This window comes from Schistocerca piceifrons, chromosome 1, assembly GCF_021461385.2.
Source record: "Schistocerca piceifrons isolate TAMUIC-IGC-003096 chromosome 1, iqSchPice1.1, whole genome shotgun sequence".
Classification (NCBI taxonomy): domain Eukaryota; kingdom Metazoa; phylum Arthropoda; class Insecta; order Orthoptera; family Acrididae; genus Schistocerca; species Schistocerca piceifrons.
This window is the reverse complement of record NC_060138.1, coordinates 1,039,433,766-1,039,452,993: the sequence shown is the minus strand read 5'-3', so window position 1 is coordinate 1,039,452,993 and position 19,228 is coordinate 1,039,433,766. Positions and strand designations below refer to the sequence as shown.

General features: G+C 45.9%; 2 protein-coding genes across 2 annotated transcripts in view; one reads left to right on the top strand and one right to left on the bottom strand.

The window, feature by feature from the left end:
* LOC124725535 (muscle-specific protein 20) overlaps positions 1 to 1,047 on the bottom strand; it is a 36,271-nt gene extending 35,224 nt beyond the window's left edge. The window contains exon 1 of the mRNA XM_047248458.1: positions 916 to 1,047. Coding sequence (XP_047104414.1) covers positions 916 to 921 — 6 coding nt within the window. The 5' untranslated portion in view covers positions 922 to 1,047. The remainder of the gene's footprint in view (positions 1 to 915) is intronic.
* LOC124725368 (muscle-specific protein 20-like) overlaps positions 1 to 19,228 on the top strand; it is a 178,907-nt gene that overhangs the window by 89,820 nt on the left and 69,859 nt on the right. The window lies entirely within an intron of this gene.

Genomic DNA, 19,228 nt, shown 5'->3' with positions numbered 1-19,228 from the left:
AAAACGATTTAGAAAAAATATCTGAATGGTGCGAAAAGTGGCATTTGAGCATAAATAAAGAAAAGTGTGATGTTATCCACATGGGTGCGAAAAGGAACTCAAACTTCGGTTACACGACAAATCAGTCTAATCTAAAAGCCGTAAATTAAACTAAATACCTAGGTATTACAGTTACGAACAACTTAAACTGGAAAGAACGCATAGAAAATGTTGTGGGGAAGGCTAACCAAAGGCTGCGTTTTATTGGCAGGACACCTAGAAAATGTAACAGACCTACTAAGGAGACTGCCTACACTACGCTTGTCCGTCCTCTTTTAAAATACTGCTGCACAGTGTGGGATCCTTACCAGGTAGGGCTGTGGAGTACATCGAAAGAGTTCAAAGAAAGGCAGCACGTTTTGTATTATCGCGAAATATGGGAGAGCGTGTCACAGAAATGATACAGGACTTGGGCTGGAAAGTTGCGACGGAATCTTTTGACGAAATTCCAATCACCAACTTTCTCCTCCGAATGCGAAAATATTTTGTTGAGACCGACCTACATAGGGAGGAACGATCACCACGATAAAATAAGGGAAATGAGAGCTCGTACGGAAAGATATAGGTGTTCGTTCTTTCCGCGCGCTATACGAGATTGGAATAATAGATAAATGTGAAGGTCGTTCGATGAACCCTCTGCCAGGCACTTAAATGTGATTTGCAGAGTATTCATGTAGATGTAGATGTAGATGAAAAAGCGGTCTACAAAAATGCAGCTAAATTGTAGAAAATGCTGCCTTCACTTAGTGGTTTCCACTATGACGAAGATTATCTGAACTACAATAGGACTGAAAAAGGGACAGCTAGTGTGTGAATGGGCTGACCGCACGGCCTGTTGCCGGAGCCAGGTTGGACAGGGGAACCCCCGCGCCTTACCGGCATGTTGACTGCTGGTTGCTAGGCGACGGTTGCGATGCTGGCCTCGCGCGGAGTGCTCTCGGGGGTCAGGCGGCGACTGTTGCCGACGCTGGCTGGCGCGCGCTTTTCACGGCCGGCGGTGGCGCGGGGGCGGCGGCGGGGCGGCGGCGGGAGGCGGCTCGGCGTCGCCGCGGGGAGGACTCCGGCGGGAAAACCCGCGGGGTGCAGGCCCCCGGCTAAACTTAGCCCCGGCGCCCACTCCGCCGCTGGAAGCTTCGCCAGCCGGAAGGCGTCGCGGGGGGCGCCCGCCTCACGCCATTTGCGTCACCTGGCTTTTGATTCCCGCCTCTTTATACTTACACTATATTCTCCAAGCTTTCGTATTTCTCTTCCCTTTGTTGTGAATCCTGAATCGCTTTGGCAGAGTTGCAACTCGGAGTCAGCGAATACAGTTAAACAGCTTTGTCAATGGTCAGATGCTGTTCCGCAGCAGTCCTGTTGTTAAAACCAAACCCATTCGGGTGGCGAAAACTGACAACAATTCTAAGTTTTATTTATTTTTACCCTCCATGAACCATGGACCTTGCCGTTGGTGGGGAGGCTTGCTTGCCTCAGCGATACAGATGGCCGTACCGTAGGTGCAACCACAACGGAGGGGTATCTGTTGAGAGGCCAGACAAACGTGTGGTTCCTGAAGAGGGGCAGCAGCCTTTTCAGTAGTTGCAAGGGCAACAGTCTTGATGATTGACTGATCTGGCCTTGTAACAATAACCAAAACGGCCTGGCTGTGCTGGTACTGCGAACGGCTGAAAGCAAGGGGAAACTACGGCCGTAATTTTTCCTGAGGGCATGCAACTTTACTGTATGATTAAATGATGATGGCGTCCTCTTAGGTAAAATATTCCGGAGGTAAAATAGTCCCCCATTCGGATCTCTGGGCGGGGACTACTCAAGAGGATGTCGTTATCAGGAGAAAGAAAACTGGTGTTCTACGGATCGGAGAGTGGAATGTCAGATCCCTTAATCGGGCAGGTAGGTTAGAAAATTTAAAAAGGGAAATGGATAGGTTAAAGTTAGATATAGTGGGAATTAGTGAAGTTCGGTGGCAGGAGGAACAAGACTTCTGGTAAGGTGACTACAGGGTTAAGTTTGTGGCACAACTTGACCAGAAGAAGGGATCGGTTGGTAGGACATGTTCTGAGGCATCAAGGGATCACCAATTTAGTATTGGAGTGCAGCGAGGAGGGCAAAAATCGTAGAGGGAGACCAAGAGATGAATACACTAAGCAGATTCAGAAGGATGTACGTTGCAGTAGGTACTGGGAATTGAAGAAGCTTGCACAGGATAGAGTAGCACGGAGAGCTGCATCAAGCCAGTCTCAGGACTGAAGACCACAACTACAACAACATTTATTTTTACGGGCTTATCGTTGGAAACAACACAGTTAAGGTTTTGAAGGTTAATTGATATTCTATTGAAATGTGATCGAAGATGCTACTCCAGGCGGGTGTAAAATGAATCTGCGCAACGGAAAATAATAAACGCTTAACTGAAGATTTGGCCCTGTTTGACTACCCCTGAAGCATATCTACATCTACATCATTACTCTGCAATTCACATTTAAGTGCTTGGCAGAGGGTTCATCGAACCACAATCATACTATCTCCCTATCATTTTACTCCCGAACAGCGCACGGGAAATATTAACACCTAAACCTTTCTGTTCGAGCTCTGATTTCTCTTATTTTATTTTGATGATCATTCCTACCTATGTAGGTTGGGCTCAACAAAATATTTTCGCATTCGGAAGAGAAAGTTGGTGACTGAAATTTCGTAAATAGATCTCGCCGCGACGAAAAATGTCTTTGCTTTAATGACTTCCATCCCAACTCGCGTATCATATCTGCCACACTCTCTCCCCTATTACGTGATAATACAAAACGAGCTGCCCTTTTTTGCACCCTTTCGATGTCCTCCGTCAATACCACCTGGTAAGGATCCCACACCGCACAGCAGTATTCTAACAGAGGACGAACGAGTGTAGTGTAAGCTGTCTCTTTAGTGGACTTGTTGCATCTTCTAAGTGTGCTGCCAATGAAACGCAACCTTTGGCTCACCTTCCCCACAATATTATCTATGTGGTCTTTCCAACTAAAGTTGTTCGTAGTTCTTACATCCAGGTACTTAATTGGATTGACAGCCTTGAGAATTGTACTATTTATCGAGTAATCGAATTCCAACGGATTTCTTTTGGAACTCATGTGGATCACCTCACACGTTTCGTTATTTAGCGTCAACTGCCACCTGCCACACCATACAGCAATCTTTTCTAAATAGCTTTGCAACTGAGACTGGTCTTCGGATGACCTTACTAGACGGTAAATTACAGAATCATCTGCGAACAACCTTAGGATCTCTTAATTCTATAAATTACAATCTAAACATAAATGTATGATGAAGGCAACTAATCCTACTAAATTATAAACGCTGTTCCTGCTTATATATTTATTCTAGATTTAAAAAAAAACTTTATATTACAAAGTTTACATTTCCTAAGTAAAATTGCCCAACTCTGCCCCTTATTATGACTGCGCGGTCAAATATCAATAACGCGAAATGTCTGACATCATCTACGTACCAAACACTAGAAGACACTACCTTCAAAGATGATCTACAGTGGTGTGGATGACGAGATGGAAGACGTGCGAGGGGAAATGCTGACATAATCGGCGCTCGGCGGTACCAACAGAAATTGCAACATTTAATTTCATCTCGCAATTTTGTCACTACAACTGCTAGGTCGCTGCCGTTTGCAGAAATGAAAAGACGGGGAAGTCGCCATGAAGTGTGGCGGACAAATCCGATATGTGACGAAGCCGAACGATGGACCCATCGGACACCTCTTCTTGTGCAGTTACCATTGCTAGTAAAGTGAACGTTCATCGTTTTCCTTTCATTCCTTGCTAAAAGGAGGATAAGCAGGCTGCTAGCTTGTTGATATACAGAATATCCAATAGTTGAATAAACAGTTCTAAAACTGGCAGTATATTTATAATATGCAGCCGATATTTTTATAGGTCAGTACTTTGATAAAACGATACGTTTTTCGATATATAGACAGCCGATAATATATTTCTAAATATCGATATATCGCAGTACTGATATGTTTAAAAATACCGACAGTCCTACTCCTTACGCACAGTCGTTGTGCTAGCTGGACAGCTCGTAGCAGTTTGTAGTTGACGAGTGATTTTTTCTGCTGATTTCAAGCGATTTTATTCCATCATTCTCCACAGTGCTCGACGGTCCCTGTCCGTCAGTACGTGGGTTCTGCCTCTGTCTCGCTTTTGCTTGCTTTGCTCCTTCGCGTATCCACTTCACAATCAAAAAAATGTTCAAATGTGTGTGAATTCCTAAGGGACCAAACTGCTGTGGTCATCGGTCCCTAGACTTACACACTACTTATGGTAAGAACAACACATACACGCATGTCCGAGGGAGGACTCGAACCTCCGGCGGGAGAGGCCCTGCAGTCCGTGACATGGCGCCTCAAACCGCGCGGCCACTCCGCGCGCCACTTCACATTCACATCACCATCAGTCGGGGGGGTTTAGAAGGGCTGAAGAGTCCCTGATGGATTAGGTGACATCTAAGGACAAGTCCACGTTCTAAATCGCGGAAGTCACCTGACCGTCCCATTATGCTTTTTCTGACATCACAATGCTCTTCTCCGTCTCCTTTTATTCTGCCGGGCCCACCTCTCGTGCATCTAGCGGTCAGTTCCCCATTACAAAGAGGTATCCGCATATTTTTGATCAGACAGTACATATTTCTGTATTTTGGGTACATGACTGATTTTATGTCCGCCCCCGGTAGCTGAGTGGTATAGCCGGCAGGGTAGCTCAGCGTGTTCGGTCAGAGGGTTATCTGCCCTCTGGAATTAAAAAAAACTGAGTTAATCGATCAACAACGAACTTAAACGGATGTCTTACGACGTCCGCCTCGAGCAGATGAAGCGAACAAAATTAGATTAAGAAAAAAAAAAGGGTCAGCGCGACAGAATGTCAATCCTAAGGGCCTGGGTTCGATTCCCGGCTGAGTCGGAGATTTTCTCCGCTCAGGGGCTGGGTGTTGTGTTGTCCTAATCATCATCATTTCATCCCCATCGACGCGCAAATCGCCGAAGTGACGTCAAATCGAAAGACTTGCACCAGGCGAACGGTCTACCCGGCGGGAGGCTCTAGTCACATGACATTTACATTTTTTTTTTTACTGTGTTCGTAATTTAATAGCCCCCATCTTCAGGTGATACTAACTTTAACACGCCTGAGATTTTTGTCCAAGAACCGTGTAAAATGATTATTAGCCATCATATGAAGTAGGCCCCATTTCAGTCAAAGTGCATAGTCATAATCTGACAACAGTGGCTTGAGGAGCAAGATGATAAATTCCAGTGACAAGGACGAGACCCCTCTGACAGACTGAAACCGTCTGTAGGATTGGATCTGGAAACGGAATCATCGCTTTGCGAGGATTGAGTTAATTTATAAATTTCCTCGACGCTGGTCTTCAGCTCCGAGAAGTCTGTGAACCACAGACTCATTAATAATTTTTCTTATGTCTGTAGAAGAATTCAACTTCAACCGGAACCACGACTCACCATGTCTGACTTGTAGTAAGGCTTTTATTGTGCATTTAATTACAAAACGTTATCTGAGGTTAATCTGCTAGAAACATCTCGTTTTTAACAAACTGCAAATTTCCGGAGAAAAACATAAGAGAATCACCTTCTGCTAATCTTTTTAACCCTGCATACCTTTTATACTCAACGTCCTGTGTAATCCGATTGACGTATTGGGATCCTATAGCATAGTTAAAACTGAAGTTTGCATTCCGCTGTATTTCATCTCCTGTCGTCGTCGTTGTAGTTGTTCTTATTCCAAAGACCTGTTTGATGCATCTGCTCACGCCACTCTATCCTGTGCAAGCACATTCATTTGTGCGTAATTACAGCAAACCACATGCATGTGAACCTGCGTACTGTAGCCAAGCTCTGGTCTCTCTCTGTACTCTCTACCCCCCCTCCCCAAACTTCTCCCATTTACGAACTGACTATTCCTTGATGCCCTAACATGTGCCTTATCAACCGATCCCTTTATTCAGTCAAATGTGGGATAAATTTCTTTTCTGTCCATTTCGATCCAATACTCATCCACCCGTCTAATCTTCAGCATTCTCCCGAAGCGTCAATTCCTTTATTTTCTAATCCGTTTATCGCCCATGTTTCAATTTCGTACGAAACTACGCTCCAGAGAAATACTTTCAGAAAAGACTTCGTAACATTGAAACATATTTTTTCGGAAATGGTTTTCTAGCTATCGCCAGTCTGTATTTTATGTCCTTTCCACTTCGGCCATCTTCAGCTTTTTTACTGCCCGAGTACAAGAGCTCATATACTACTTTTAATGTCTCGTTTCCTAATTTTATTACCGCAGCTTCGCCTCGTTTAATGCGCCTACATTCCATGCCTTGGTTTTACTGTTGTTGATGTTCATCTTATAACCTCTTTTGAATAAACTTTCCATTCCGATCAACTGATCTTTCAAGTCGTTTACCGTTTGTGACAGAATTACGACACCGGAAAACACCAGAATTTTTTCTCATTCTTTACTTTGTCTACTCTGCTGATGTGATCTGAATATCTCTAATATAATGTCCATCACATATTTCTTCATTACATTCTTCTCAACGAATCGTCACTTTTTCAAATGCAAAAACAATGCTACCTTTCTTTATTTGGAAATGTTTCTGCTATATCAGCCAAAATCCATTCTCTAAACGTACATCCTTCCTGTCTTATGTCCGGTATTTAATTAGTCTCCTCGGTTACCTTAGCATCAGTTTAATTTTTTATGGTATCTTTCCTGGTGTTCCAGTAACATTTTATTTTACTCTGTACTAGATTACCCTCCCCGTTTCCGCACTAAATTCAGCAGCTATGTCTTTATCTTTTAGTGTTTTTATATACTACTTAGTGCTGTTTCATTCTTTTTTAAACCACTTATTCTAGTTACTTCTTTTTGGGGAGTCGATAGCTTCCTTTCCTACTGAAAGCACGAAATGCCATTAATACAGTTCGCATTTTATAGTTGGACCTTGCGTCAATAGGTCTCCTTTATACAAGCCGCTGACGGATTGTTTCTTCCACGGTGCAGACAGGGAGATCTCAATGACCTCTTTCCGTAGCGTAACAGCCGGGGCAGGCGTCAGGGCAATCTTTCTCGCCCAGCCAAAATAGCTCTGTAACTGTTTGACAACTGTTTCGCGGCTGCCAAAGTTTCCTCAGACTGTTTTGCTCCAGCGTTGTCTAAATAAATTGCTGACGACACCGTTTGATGTATTTCCAGGCGCATTCTCTTTTCTCATGTCTGTGCGACGGCAGAAGTATATATGTTCTTCTCGGCGTTATGCTTCAGCATGACTGGTGGTGAGCATATGTTGTTGCTGTAACTCCCGGTCGTCGGAGGAAGCCAGCAGATTCTCTCATAGAGCAACCTCTTGAGGGATAGTAACGAACTTTATTGCCCAGTTTCTGTCAGAACTTTTGGCCAAGTAACTATTTGTTTAGGTTGTGAGTTGTCTCGTCTTGGCAACGAGATAATACGGCACGACGTATTTCGAGAGAGAGAGTAACTGTAGGAAAGTCTTGGTGCTGCTTACGCCACCTGTTGTGAAGATTGTTGTCCAACAGGACATGGTGCCAGAATGACAGCAGAAATTAGGCAGAATAGTGTTCTGACAACTACCCTGTGTGCTTTTACTGTCCTGGATATTCATCTGAAACTGCAGTCCAGATATAGTGAAGGGTCTAACACAAGTAATAGCGTCTAGTATGGCGTAGGTCCAATGTCCACCCTCTCAAGCACATTTGCATCAGATCGGTAACACTTCAACGGAGAATATCCGACGATTTCCCACTTCAGAGTTCTCGAGGGGTATTAGTGAGTGTAATCGGTTCCTTTTTTGTTGTGAAAGTGCTTTCGTGGGGTCCTTTATATTGCTTGCCAAAACTAGACAACAAAGGTGTGAGTAAAAGTTGAGGCACCTGCACAATCGGCCCCATGTGATCGCACAGTCTTTCCTTTTGGTTCTGATGACGAACAGAATCTCAGTAAATCCTCCACGAGATTACTCGAGATTTGTCAGTGTCATGTTTTTCGTTTTTTGTCCCCAGGGGCATTATTTTCGGCACAGAGTAATAGTAAGTGTCGAAGGGAAGGAGGCATCTTGCTGCTGTCTTCTTAAGAGAAGATGAGGATATTGGGAAATGGGTATTCTCGGGCTAGAGTTGAGAATAATTACCGAAATTCAGTCGCTCGATGTTCTCCGCAGCGTGCGAAATTTGCGAAGGTTTCAGTGGAAGTTCTGGATAAAAGATACGTGGTTACAAGTTCCGTGATGGAGATGTGGTGGAAGAGTGTAGTTGCAGGAACTTTGTTCTGTGTAACAATGTGAGTTGGTGTGAACTGGAGAGAATACCAAGGTGGTAATTTGACAGAATACGGGCATTTTCAAACAGTAGGCAATTTCCACGTTTCCAAGTTGTGTAAGCAGACGACGGGAGAGTTTCATAAACAAACCCTCTGATAAATCAGGCGTAGTTCTGCATTTGATTCGCCACTGCTGAAGCAGTGAAATCCTGTGTTCACCCGCGATTATTACCATTTCACAGTCGCTGAGCACAACGATTCCAAATGGAGTCCAACCTGAATGTCAGGCGTCTATTTGTTCGAGACGTGAGACGGTGCGTACGCACTGGAACGGACACCGTCTTAGTGGTAGCAGATTCAGTGTGTCGAGTTCACAGCATTCTGTGGAAATGGAAAATTTTCTGTTGGTAATCTGCGTCCATTCCGGCGTTAATCACGAGCTTCCATGGTTTCTACAGTCATCATCACCAGAGTAACAAAATAATAATAATAATAATAATAATAATAATGAGTGTTAGGTAGGAGGCAGGAAGCTTCTGGAATGTTACAGAAATAAGCTAGGTAATTCGAAAGATGTATGGGAATTAGCGGCTGGAAGACTGTGCTACACACGCTGCTGGACTAATCGAATAGGACAGAAGACAGTTTGAACACTGCCCGGCGCACCATTTCCGCATCCCCGCCTGGCTAGCGTTTGGTTCGCCAAGCATGGTGGGGCCAACGGTATCTGACCGTCACCCAGTCATAGAAAGTGCAGTGATGCTAGTTGACAATGGCTTTAATGCTAATGACTGCTGGACTGATACAAGGCAGATTAATGGTACGACGCAACAACTTACGATACCGTGCATATCGACCAAATCGTCAGGTTTTCAGTTGCCATGCGATATCTGGTCGGTTTTTGATCGAGTAATAACAAACAATGGCAGGTGAACCGATTCGCTGCGCAAATATGAGAAAACAACCTCTCCAAGTTGTGACTGTGGCCGTCTGAAAAGCAGACTGACTGTTCACCGTGTAGTTTAAGAATTTCCTCTGAGCGCTCACCCTGGCGATCCAGCAGAGGTCCTGGTGACGGCGAAAGGATCAGTAGACTACATTCGTCGCCTTGATATTAGTTTGTAATTTGAGATAGTTGTAAATAGTGATTTTTAGTGTGTAGGCATACGCTAAATAAATAAATAAATAAGTGAACATTAATATGAAATGTGCCCACCCTTCACCTTTTTAATTCGTTGGTTGATTTGGGGTAGGGGACCAAACAGCGGGTCATCGGTCTCATCGGATTGGGGAAAGATGGGGAAGGAAGTCGGCCGTGCCCTGTCGAAGGAATCATCCTATCATTTTCCCGAAGCGATTTAGGGAAATCAGGGGAAACCTAAACCTGGATGGCCGGACGCGGGTTTGAATTGTCGACCTCCCGAATGCGAGTCCAGTGTGCTAACGACTGCGCCACCTCGCTCGGTGTTCTTCGCATTTATAATGGCTTCAGCTCTGATGGGGACATTTTCAGTGAGGCGTCTGAATATCTGTGGAGGAATGGCAACCCGTTCTTCCTCAAGAGCCGAAACCAGAGGAAGTAGTGATGTTGGGCGCTGGGGTCTGGAGTGCAGTCGACGTGCTCATTCATCCCTCAGGTTTTTTCAGTGAGTTCAGGTCCGAACTCTGGGCTAGTAAATTTCAGGAATGTTATTGTTCACAAACCCTTGCCTCGCAGATTCTTCTTTATGACAAAGTGGATAGTCATGCTGATACAAACAGTCTTCGTCTCCTCAACTGCTCCTCTTCTGTATGCAGCACAGGATGCTGTAAAATGTATTCGTATCCTTCAACACTTAAGTTTTCTTAAGCGCAGTAAGGAGACCACACCACAACTATGAAAAACACTCATACACCATAACACCATCTCCTTCGTACTTCACAGTTGTCATTACACATGACGGCAGGTAACTTTCTCCTGGTATTCGCCAAACCCAAACACTGCTGACGGATTGCCACATGTTACAGCGTGATTCATCACACCAAATCTCTCTTTTCCAGTCATCCACTGTCCAGTGGCATACCTCCTTGTACCAATTGAAGGGTCGCTTAGCATTGCCTACAGAAATCTATGACTTATGAGTAGTTGATCAACCATTAGTCTACTTTCTTCTTAATTCCGCACGCACAGTCGTAGTGCTAGCTGGACTGCTGGTAACAATTTGCTGCTCACGAGTGATTCCTTCCGCTGATTTGATGCGATATTTTACAACCACCTTCTGCAATGCTCGACATTCTCTGCCCGTCAGCAAGTGAGGTCTGTCTGCTCGTGCTTTAGCCGCTCCACTTCACACTCACATCACCAACAGTCGACTTGAGGAGCTTTAAAAGAGTTGAAATATTCCTGATTCATTTGTTACACAGGCGACATCCAATAAGTAGTCGACATTCAAAGTGACCATTCTGTTGTTACCGTTTCTCTAATGACAACACAATAGTCCACGCCTCCTTTTATACTGGCGGGTCCGTCTCCCTCGACATCTAACGGTCAATTCCACATTACATAGGGAAGTTCGGATACCTTTGATCAGATAGCGAAATTCAGCACATTGGCCTTGCATTTCCAACTGAAAAGGATATGATGAATTTCCTTCTCGATCTTTGTACAATCCGAGTTCATGTTTCATACTGTCGTCGACAAGACGTGTTCCGCACCGAGAGTGGATCCTGGTTCCCTGCCTTTAACGGCCTGTGCCCTACAATTACCCCATCCGAGCACGCCTGCTGTACTTGCGAAAAGCTTCGCGGCACCGTTGAAGACCATGACAGTGTGAAGCACTAATTTTACCTCAGAGTCACACTCGTGGTTAATTGGTGGCGGCTCGAATCCTGATCCAACTCAATTTCAGCTTGTTACATAGAATCAACTACTGCGAAGTTATATTCTTTGGTGAGCAGGAAGAACCTGAGCACTATATTTCGGTCCATAGGAAGCTAGCCACCCTGGCTTATGCGCTTGATCTGTGGAGTAATTGGCGAAGTCGCTAGTGCACGCCGTCGATACGGGGATAGCTCGTTCCAATAGCGGGCTTCTTCCTTTCGTGCTTTACGACTCTTTGCGTCGGATCTCCTATTCTTCTTACGGTATTCTGAATGTCTTTGTGTTATTTCAGGATGATCTCCCATCGTTTTCAGGTCGTTCTTTATGGTTCTAATCCATGTATTCAATGGACGTCCGGTGCCTCTTTTCGGTTCTTTTGTCAACTACAATTTTTGTCATGTGGTTTGGTTCACGGTTCGTGACATGCCTGTACCAGCGTAGGCGATTTTTTGAAGCTTTTTCGCTATGTTTGCACCTTAAACGAATCTGGGTTGTGGTCGTTTCTTACTCTGCCTTTTAGGCAGAGTAAGACCAGCATAGCATCCTTGTCTCTGCAACCTGGAGCTTCCTTTCGTCTGTTTTACGCATGGTCCGGAGTATTGTGAACTGTATATTAGAGCTGTTCCTATCAGTCAAATTGGTTCAAATGGCTCTGAGCACTATGGGACTTAACAGCTAAGGTCATCAGTCCCCTAGAACTTAGAACTACCTAAACCTGACTAACCTAAGGACATCACACAACACCCAGTTCCTATCAGTCGTTTGTATATATTCCCTGTGACTTCGATGGACATTTTTGCGTCACATATGTCTCCTAATAGTGACTTCCATTTTAACCATCAAGTTTATTTTAAGGTTTTCAGTGTCTTTGTCTGTGACAGCTGTGGATGTTGTTACCGATCCGAAGTACTCGAGCTGGTTAGTTGGTGTTATGAATACATTTTCTAGATACACTTGCGGTTTGGACTGGCGACCGTTCTTGAGAAGTGCTAATACATGTACTCCGTTTTGGCCCTACTTATATTAAGTTCTCCACGTTTCAGGGCCGTGCACTAAGAGTTGTATTTCTTGTAGAAATTCTGCTATTTGGCCGTCATCATATCCATGGTTTCTGTAGATGTTCTGTCACATAGCAATGAACTGAAAACAGGTCCTTGGTGGACCTCAACTTTTTTTTTCGAATTCTTCGCTGACATCTGCATAGCTTATAACTTCGGTCTTAATGTTGTCATACATGTTACACCGGGTTGAAGAAATTTTCACCACGAACAAAGAGTGGAGAGATGGTGGCTTAAAGTTCCTAACAACTAGACGTAACGGCGATATCGTGGATATCTCTCCACAATGTTTCCTGCAGTCAGGGCGTGTAACACTTATCATAGTCGTCTTTCCGTCAGGTAGGGACTTTAAGCTCGACGGACCCTTTGGTTCTATTCGAGACACGTAGGTTATAAGCCGATACTGGCTTTCCCTTCTCTCGTCGTCATCATCATGCAACACAAACATACTCCCCATTATATACACATATATTACCGTGAGATTCAAATACACTTAAGAAGCAACTTCCACCCTGCGTGAAAAGCGCCATTCAGCACGGACGAAGAAAACACGTTCCGATTACGGCGCTGATAAGGTTTCGAGATCTCCCAGCTATCAGTGTCACACAACTCTCTTTCTGCGGAGATATTTAGCGTTAGACGACATGGAGCAGCGGAAGGAGATATGTTGTTGTTACAAATCAAGGACGAAATGATGGAAGGTTAAGGCATAGAATCCGTTATCGATGAGACGAAACACAATTTCAAATTGAACAATGATAGGGAGGAAATCGACCGTACCTGTACAAAGGACCCTTCTCGGAATTGGCCTTAATCGGTTTGGGGAAATCAGGACGGCGAGAGGGAGCTTTGAATTACAGTCTTCCCACGTTCTAGTGCCTAACCGTTGCCTCACCTGGTTCGCTGAATAGTAACTGCGTGCTCCTAAAACTGTTTATAACGTACACAGATCACTCCAAAAAAACTAATAAACCTGGATCACTTTTACATTTTTTACCAACTGTTTTTCTAACTGGTGTCCCTTGATGTTTGGGACTATAATATGAAAGAACCTCTCCTCTCTGTTCTTATCCAGTTTTCTGAGGCTGCTGAATTCTTTGCTACTACTTTCGTTCAAAACGGTAGCGCGAATATGGCACAGACGTACTTCATTTGGATACAACTGAAATCGCAGCCGCTCGATACGAGTGCTACCAGACAAGAGAGAGAGAGAGAGAGAGAGAGAGAGAGAGAGAGAGAGAGAGAGAGAGATCTGAAATTCTTTCTTCTTTGCCAGACTTGTGAAAATGACTCGGCAACAAAGATATATAGGGTGTTAAAAAAAAAGCGGCACATGTATTGATCAAAACTGGAAGAAAAATTCCTGTAATAATACAGTCCTGGAAATTGAAATAAGAACACCGTGAATTCATTGTCCCAGGAAGGGGAAACTTTATTGACACATTCCTGGGGTCAGATACATCACATGATCACACTGACAGAACCACAGGCACATAGACACAGGCAACAGAGCATGCACAATGTCGGCACTAGTACAGTGTATATCCACCTTTCGCAGCAATGCAGGCTGCTATTCTCCCATGGAGACGGTCGTAGAGATGCTGGATGTAGTCCTGTGGAACGGCTTACCATGCCATTTCCACCTGGCGCCTCAGTTGGACCAGCGTTCGTGCTGGACGTGCAGACCGCGTGAGAAGACGCTTCATCCAATCCCGAACATGCTCAATGGGGGACAGATCCGGAGATCTTGCTGGCCAGGGTAGTTGACTTACACCTTCTAGAGCACGTTGGGTGGCACGGGATACATGCGGACGTGCATTGTCCTGTTGGAACAGCAAGTTCCCTTGCCGGTCTAGGAATGGTAGAACGATGGGTTCGATGACGGTTTGGATGTACCGTGCACTATTCAGTGTCCCCTCGACGATCACCAGTGGTGTACGGCCAGTGTAGGAGATCGCTCCCCACACCATGATGCCGGGTGTTGGCCCTGTGTGCCTCGGTCGTATGCAGTCCTGATTGTGGCGCTCACCTGCACGGCGCCAAACACGCATACGACCATCATTGGCACCAAGGCAGAAGCGACTCTCATCGCTGAAGACGACACGTCTCCATTCGTCCCTCCATTCACGCCTGTCGCGACACCACTGGAGGCGGGCTGCACGATGTTGGGGCGTGAGCGGAAGACGGCCTAACGGTGTGCGGGACCGTAGCCCAGCTTCATGGAGACGGTTGCGAATGGTCCTCGCCGATACCCCAGGAGCAACAGTGTCCCTAATTTGCTGGGAAGTGGCGGTGCGGTCCCCTAAGGCACTGCGTAGGATCCTACGGTCTTGGCGTGCATCCATGCGTCGCTGCGGTCCGGTCCCAGGTCGACGGGCACGTGCAACTTCCGCCGACCACTGGCGACAACATCGATGTACTGTGGAGACCTCACGCCCCACGTGTTGAGCAATTCGGCGGTACGTCCACCCGGCCTCCCGCATGCCCACTATACGCCCTCGCTCAAAGTCCGTCAACTGCACATACGGTTCACGTCCACGCTGTCGTGGCATGCTACCAGTGTTAAAGACTGCGATGGAGCTCCGTATGCCACGGCAAACTGGCTGACACTGACGGCGGCGGTGCACAAATGCTGCGCAGCTAGCGCCATTCGACGGCCAACACCGCGGTTCCTGGTGTGTCCGCTGTGCCGTGCGTGTGATCATTGCTTGTACAGCCCTCTCGCAGTGTCCGGAGCAAGTATGGTGGGTCTGACACACCGGTGTCAATGTGTTCTTTTTTCCATTTCCAGGAGTGTATGTTCGGAACCAATGCCACTCATTCTCAACTGTCTTGTCATGTAGAAGCAGACAGTATAGGCAATGCTGAATGTCATTACTACGCGTCCTGACAAATCCTTTAGCCCTTCTTCGCAGTGATTCACGCACTCTTTCAAATACAGCTGGCCGCATTCGGATTGCGTTACATGTACTGGTCACAAATTCCTGTAATGTCTGCACATCGTCGATGAGTAGGCATACACCAGCGCCTTTCCTTATCCCCGTAGGCAGAAATCCAACGGATTCAGGTCCGGTAAATTGGGAGAACACCCGGTCGGACCTTCTCGACCAATCCATCGCGCACGAAACGTTGCGGTGAGAAGTCGTCGCACGATACGTAGAAAATAGGCGGTGCCCCGTTGTACATAAACCAAAGTAGGTGTCCTTCTGCAAACATAACGTTCTTCAATAGCGCTGATGATGTATCGCGCAGAAATCGGTGGTACACACCACCCGTTAATCTGTTTGGTAAAGTATATGGCCCTGTGTGTGTCACCGACAAGTGTAGAAAAATGTAATTTAATGCAGATAATTAGGAGAAACAACCCCAGTAATGTTTGAATACAGCATTATAACTGTGCTACTTGACACGTTCAATTCGGTCAAATATGTAGGAGTAACGTTGCAAAGCGATGTGAAATGGAACGAGCACGTAAGGACGATAGTAGGGAAGGCGGAATGGCAACTTCGAATTATTGGGAGAATTTTAGGAAGGTGTGCTTTATCTGTAATTCGACCCATTCTAGAGCTCTGCGCGAGTGTTTGGGGTTTCTACCAGATCGGATTAAAGGAAGACGTCGAAGCAGTTCAGAGGCGTGGTGCTGGATTTGTTACCGGTAGGTTCGATAGACACTCGAGTATTACGGAGATACTTCGTGTTCTCAAATGAGAATCCCTGGAGGGAAGACGACGTTCTTCTAGGGACATTACTGACAAAATTTGGGAATCCGGCGTTTGAATTTGACTTCAGAACGATGCTACTGCGGTTCAAATGGTTCAAATGGCTCTGAGCACTATGGGACTCAACATCTTAGGTCATAAGTCCACTAGAACTTAGAACTACTTAAACGTAGCTAACCTAAGGACATCACACACACCCAAGCCCGAGGCAGGATTCGAACCTGCGACCTTAGCGTTCCCGCGGTTCCGGACTGCAGCGCCAGAACCGCACGGCCACCGCGGCCGGTATGCTATTGCGGACAACGTATATTTCGTGTAAGGACGGCGAAGACAAAATAAGCGAAATTAAGACTCGTACGGAAGCATATAGACTGCTGTTTTTTCTTCGCCCTATATGCGAGTGGAACAGAAAAGGAAAGGAAATAAATAGTAGAGGTACAAGGTACTCTCCGACATACACCATACGGTCGCTTGCGGAGTATGTATGTAGACTTAGTATCTTGAGTATACATTAATACTGAAACGTTCCTGAGTGCACACCTTCATGACTGCTCGAGGATTTGCAACTGCCCACACGTGCGTATTGCTGTAATTTACTGCGGCATTTCTTGTGACGGTCTATGCCACAAAACACATTGTCTGTCACAAGTAAAATCCCCATATCTCAACAGGTTTACTTTTCTGGGCATAAAGGGTGTTCCAGAGCAATGGTCAATAATCAAGAATCTGATAGGAACGATTATTCGAAATTTAGTAAACATGGGGTCTAAAATGGATACCTTCAGAGATAGGAGCACTTTTTCGTCTTCGATACTGTCAAATAAAAATTTCCACTGCAAACTCTTTGCTTTCTTTTAGGGAGAAATTAGTGTGGACGAAAACTAGAAAAATTCATGCTAAAAACCCGCTTCAAAATGCACACCTTAAGAGCTACGGGCACTTGTTTTGTAGAAGAGATGTGTTACACAGTAACGAAGATGAGCAAATGGCTCATCGCTCTTAAGGTACGCATTTTAGTGTTCGTATTTTTTTCTTGTTTTGGTCTATAATTATCTCCTCTAAAAATATGGAAAGCAAAGTGGTTGCAGAAAAATAGATTTTCTTCACAGTGTCGATGACGAGCAAGTGTTCGTAGCTCTTAAGCTATACATTTCAGACCCCATGTTTACTAGACATTCTTGCATCGAATGTTCGTTCCTGTCATGTCCCTAATTATTAACTATTCATCCTGGGTCACCCTGTACACACTACTGGCCATTAAAATTGCTACATCAGGAAGAAATACAGATGATAAACGGGTATTCATTGGACAAATATATTATACTAGAACTGACATGTGATTACACCGTCACGCAATTTGGGTGCATAGATCCCGAGAAGTCAGTACCCAGAACAACAACCTCTGGCCGTAATAACGGCCTTGATACGCATGGGCATTGAGTCAAACAGAGTTTGGATGGCATGTACAGGTACAGTTGCCCATGCAGCTTCAACACGATACCACAGTACATCAAGAGTACTGACTGGCGTATTGTGACGAGCCAGTTGCTCGGCCACCATTGACCAGACGTTTTCAATTGGTGAGAGATCTGGAGAATGTGCTGGCCAAGGCAGCAGTTGAACACTTTCTGTATCCAGAAAGGCCCGTACAGGACGTGAAACATGCGGTCGTGCATTATCCTGCTGAAATGTAGGGTTTCACACGGACCGAATGAAGGGTAGAGCCACGGGTCGTAACACACCTGAAATGTAATGTCCACTGTTCAAAGTGCCGTCAATGCGAACAAGAGGTGACCGAGACGTGTAACCAATGGCACCCCATACCATCACGCCGGGTGATACGCCAGTATGGCGATGACGAGTACACGCTTCCAATGTGCGTTCACCGCGATGTCGCCAAACACGGATGCGACCACCATGATGTTGTAAACAGAACCTGGAATCATCCGAAAAAATGACGTTTTGCCATTCGTGCATCGAGGTTCGTCGTTGAGTACACCATCGCAAGCGGTCCTGTCTGTGATGCAGCGCCGGCCGGAGTGGCCGAGCAGTTCTAGGAGCTACAGTCTGGAGCCGCGCAACCGCTACGGTCGCAGGTTCGAATCCTGCCTCGGGCATGGATGTGTGTGATGTTCTTAGGTTAGTTAGGTTTAAGTAATTCTAAGTTCTAGGGGACTGATGACCTCAGAAGTAACGTCCCATAGTGCTCAGAGCCATTTGAACCATTTTTTGTGATGCAGCGTCAAGGGTAACCGCAGCCATGGTCGATCGAGACGTGGCTGCACTATCCGTTACAGCCATGCCGATGAGATGCCTGTCATCTCGACTGCTAGTGATACGAGGCCATTGGGATCCAGCACGGCGTTCCGTATTACCCTCCTGAATCCACCGATTCCATATTCTGCTAACAGTCATTGGATCTCGACCAACGCGAGCAGCAATGTCGCGATACGATAAACCGCAATCGCGATAGGCTACAATCCGACCTTTATGAAAGTCGGAAACGTGATGGTACGCATTTCACCTCCTTACACGAGGCATCACAACAACGTTTCACCAGGCAACGCCGGTCAACTGCTGTTTGTGTATGAGAAATTGGTTGGAAACTTTCCTCATATCAGCACGTTGTAGGTGTCGCCACCGGCGCCAGCCTTGTGTGAACGCTCTGAAAAGCTAATCGTTTGCATACCACAGCATCTTCTTCGTCTCGGTTAAATTTCGCGACTGTAGCACGTCATCTTCGTGGTGTAGCAATTTTAATGGCCAATAGTGTAATTATAGGGACATTTCTTCTAGATTTGACTCATACTACTTCGTGTAGGAGTATGTGACATTTTTTTTAAAACACCCTGTATTTTTGCTCATGCGAGCGCCCTTTCGACAGCAAAAGAAACGTGAATGAAAAAAGTAATGACGAATGACGCCTACATGTGTGGTGTTTCGACGTTGTCCAGAAAGTGTGGGCGACACGGTGTGCTGCTGCAGAAGATGGCAGCACAGGTGCTGGTGGTGTCGTAACACCTGGTCTGGAGCCACTTCGCAGCCAGCGCCCGGCTTTCGCGCTGGGGGCGTCGCGTCACAGGCGGGCGTTACGTCAGAGGCGCGGGCAGCCCGCCAGACCCCGCTGGCGGCCGCGGTGCACGCTGCCGCGCGTTTATCAAGCTGCCAGCGCCGGCGAGTGTCGGCAGGCTTTATGTTGCTCCT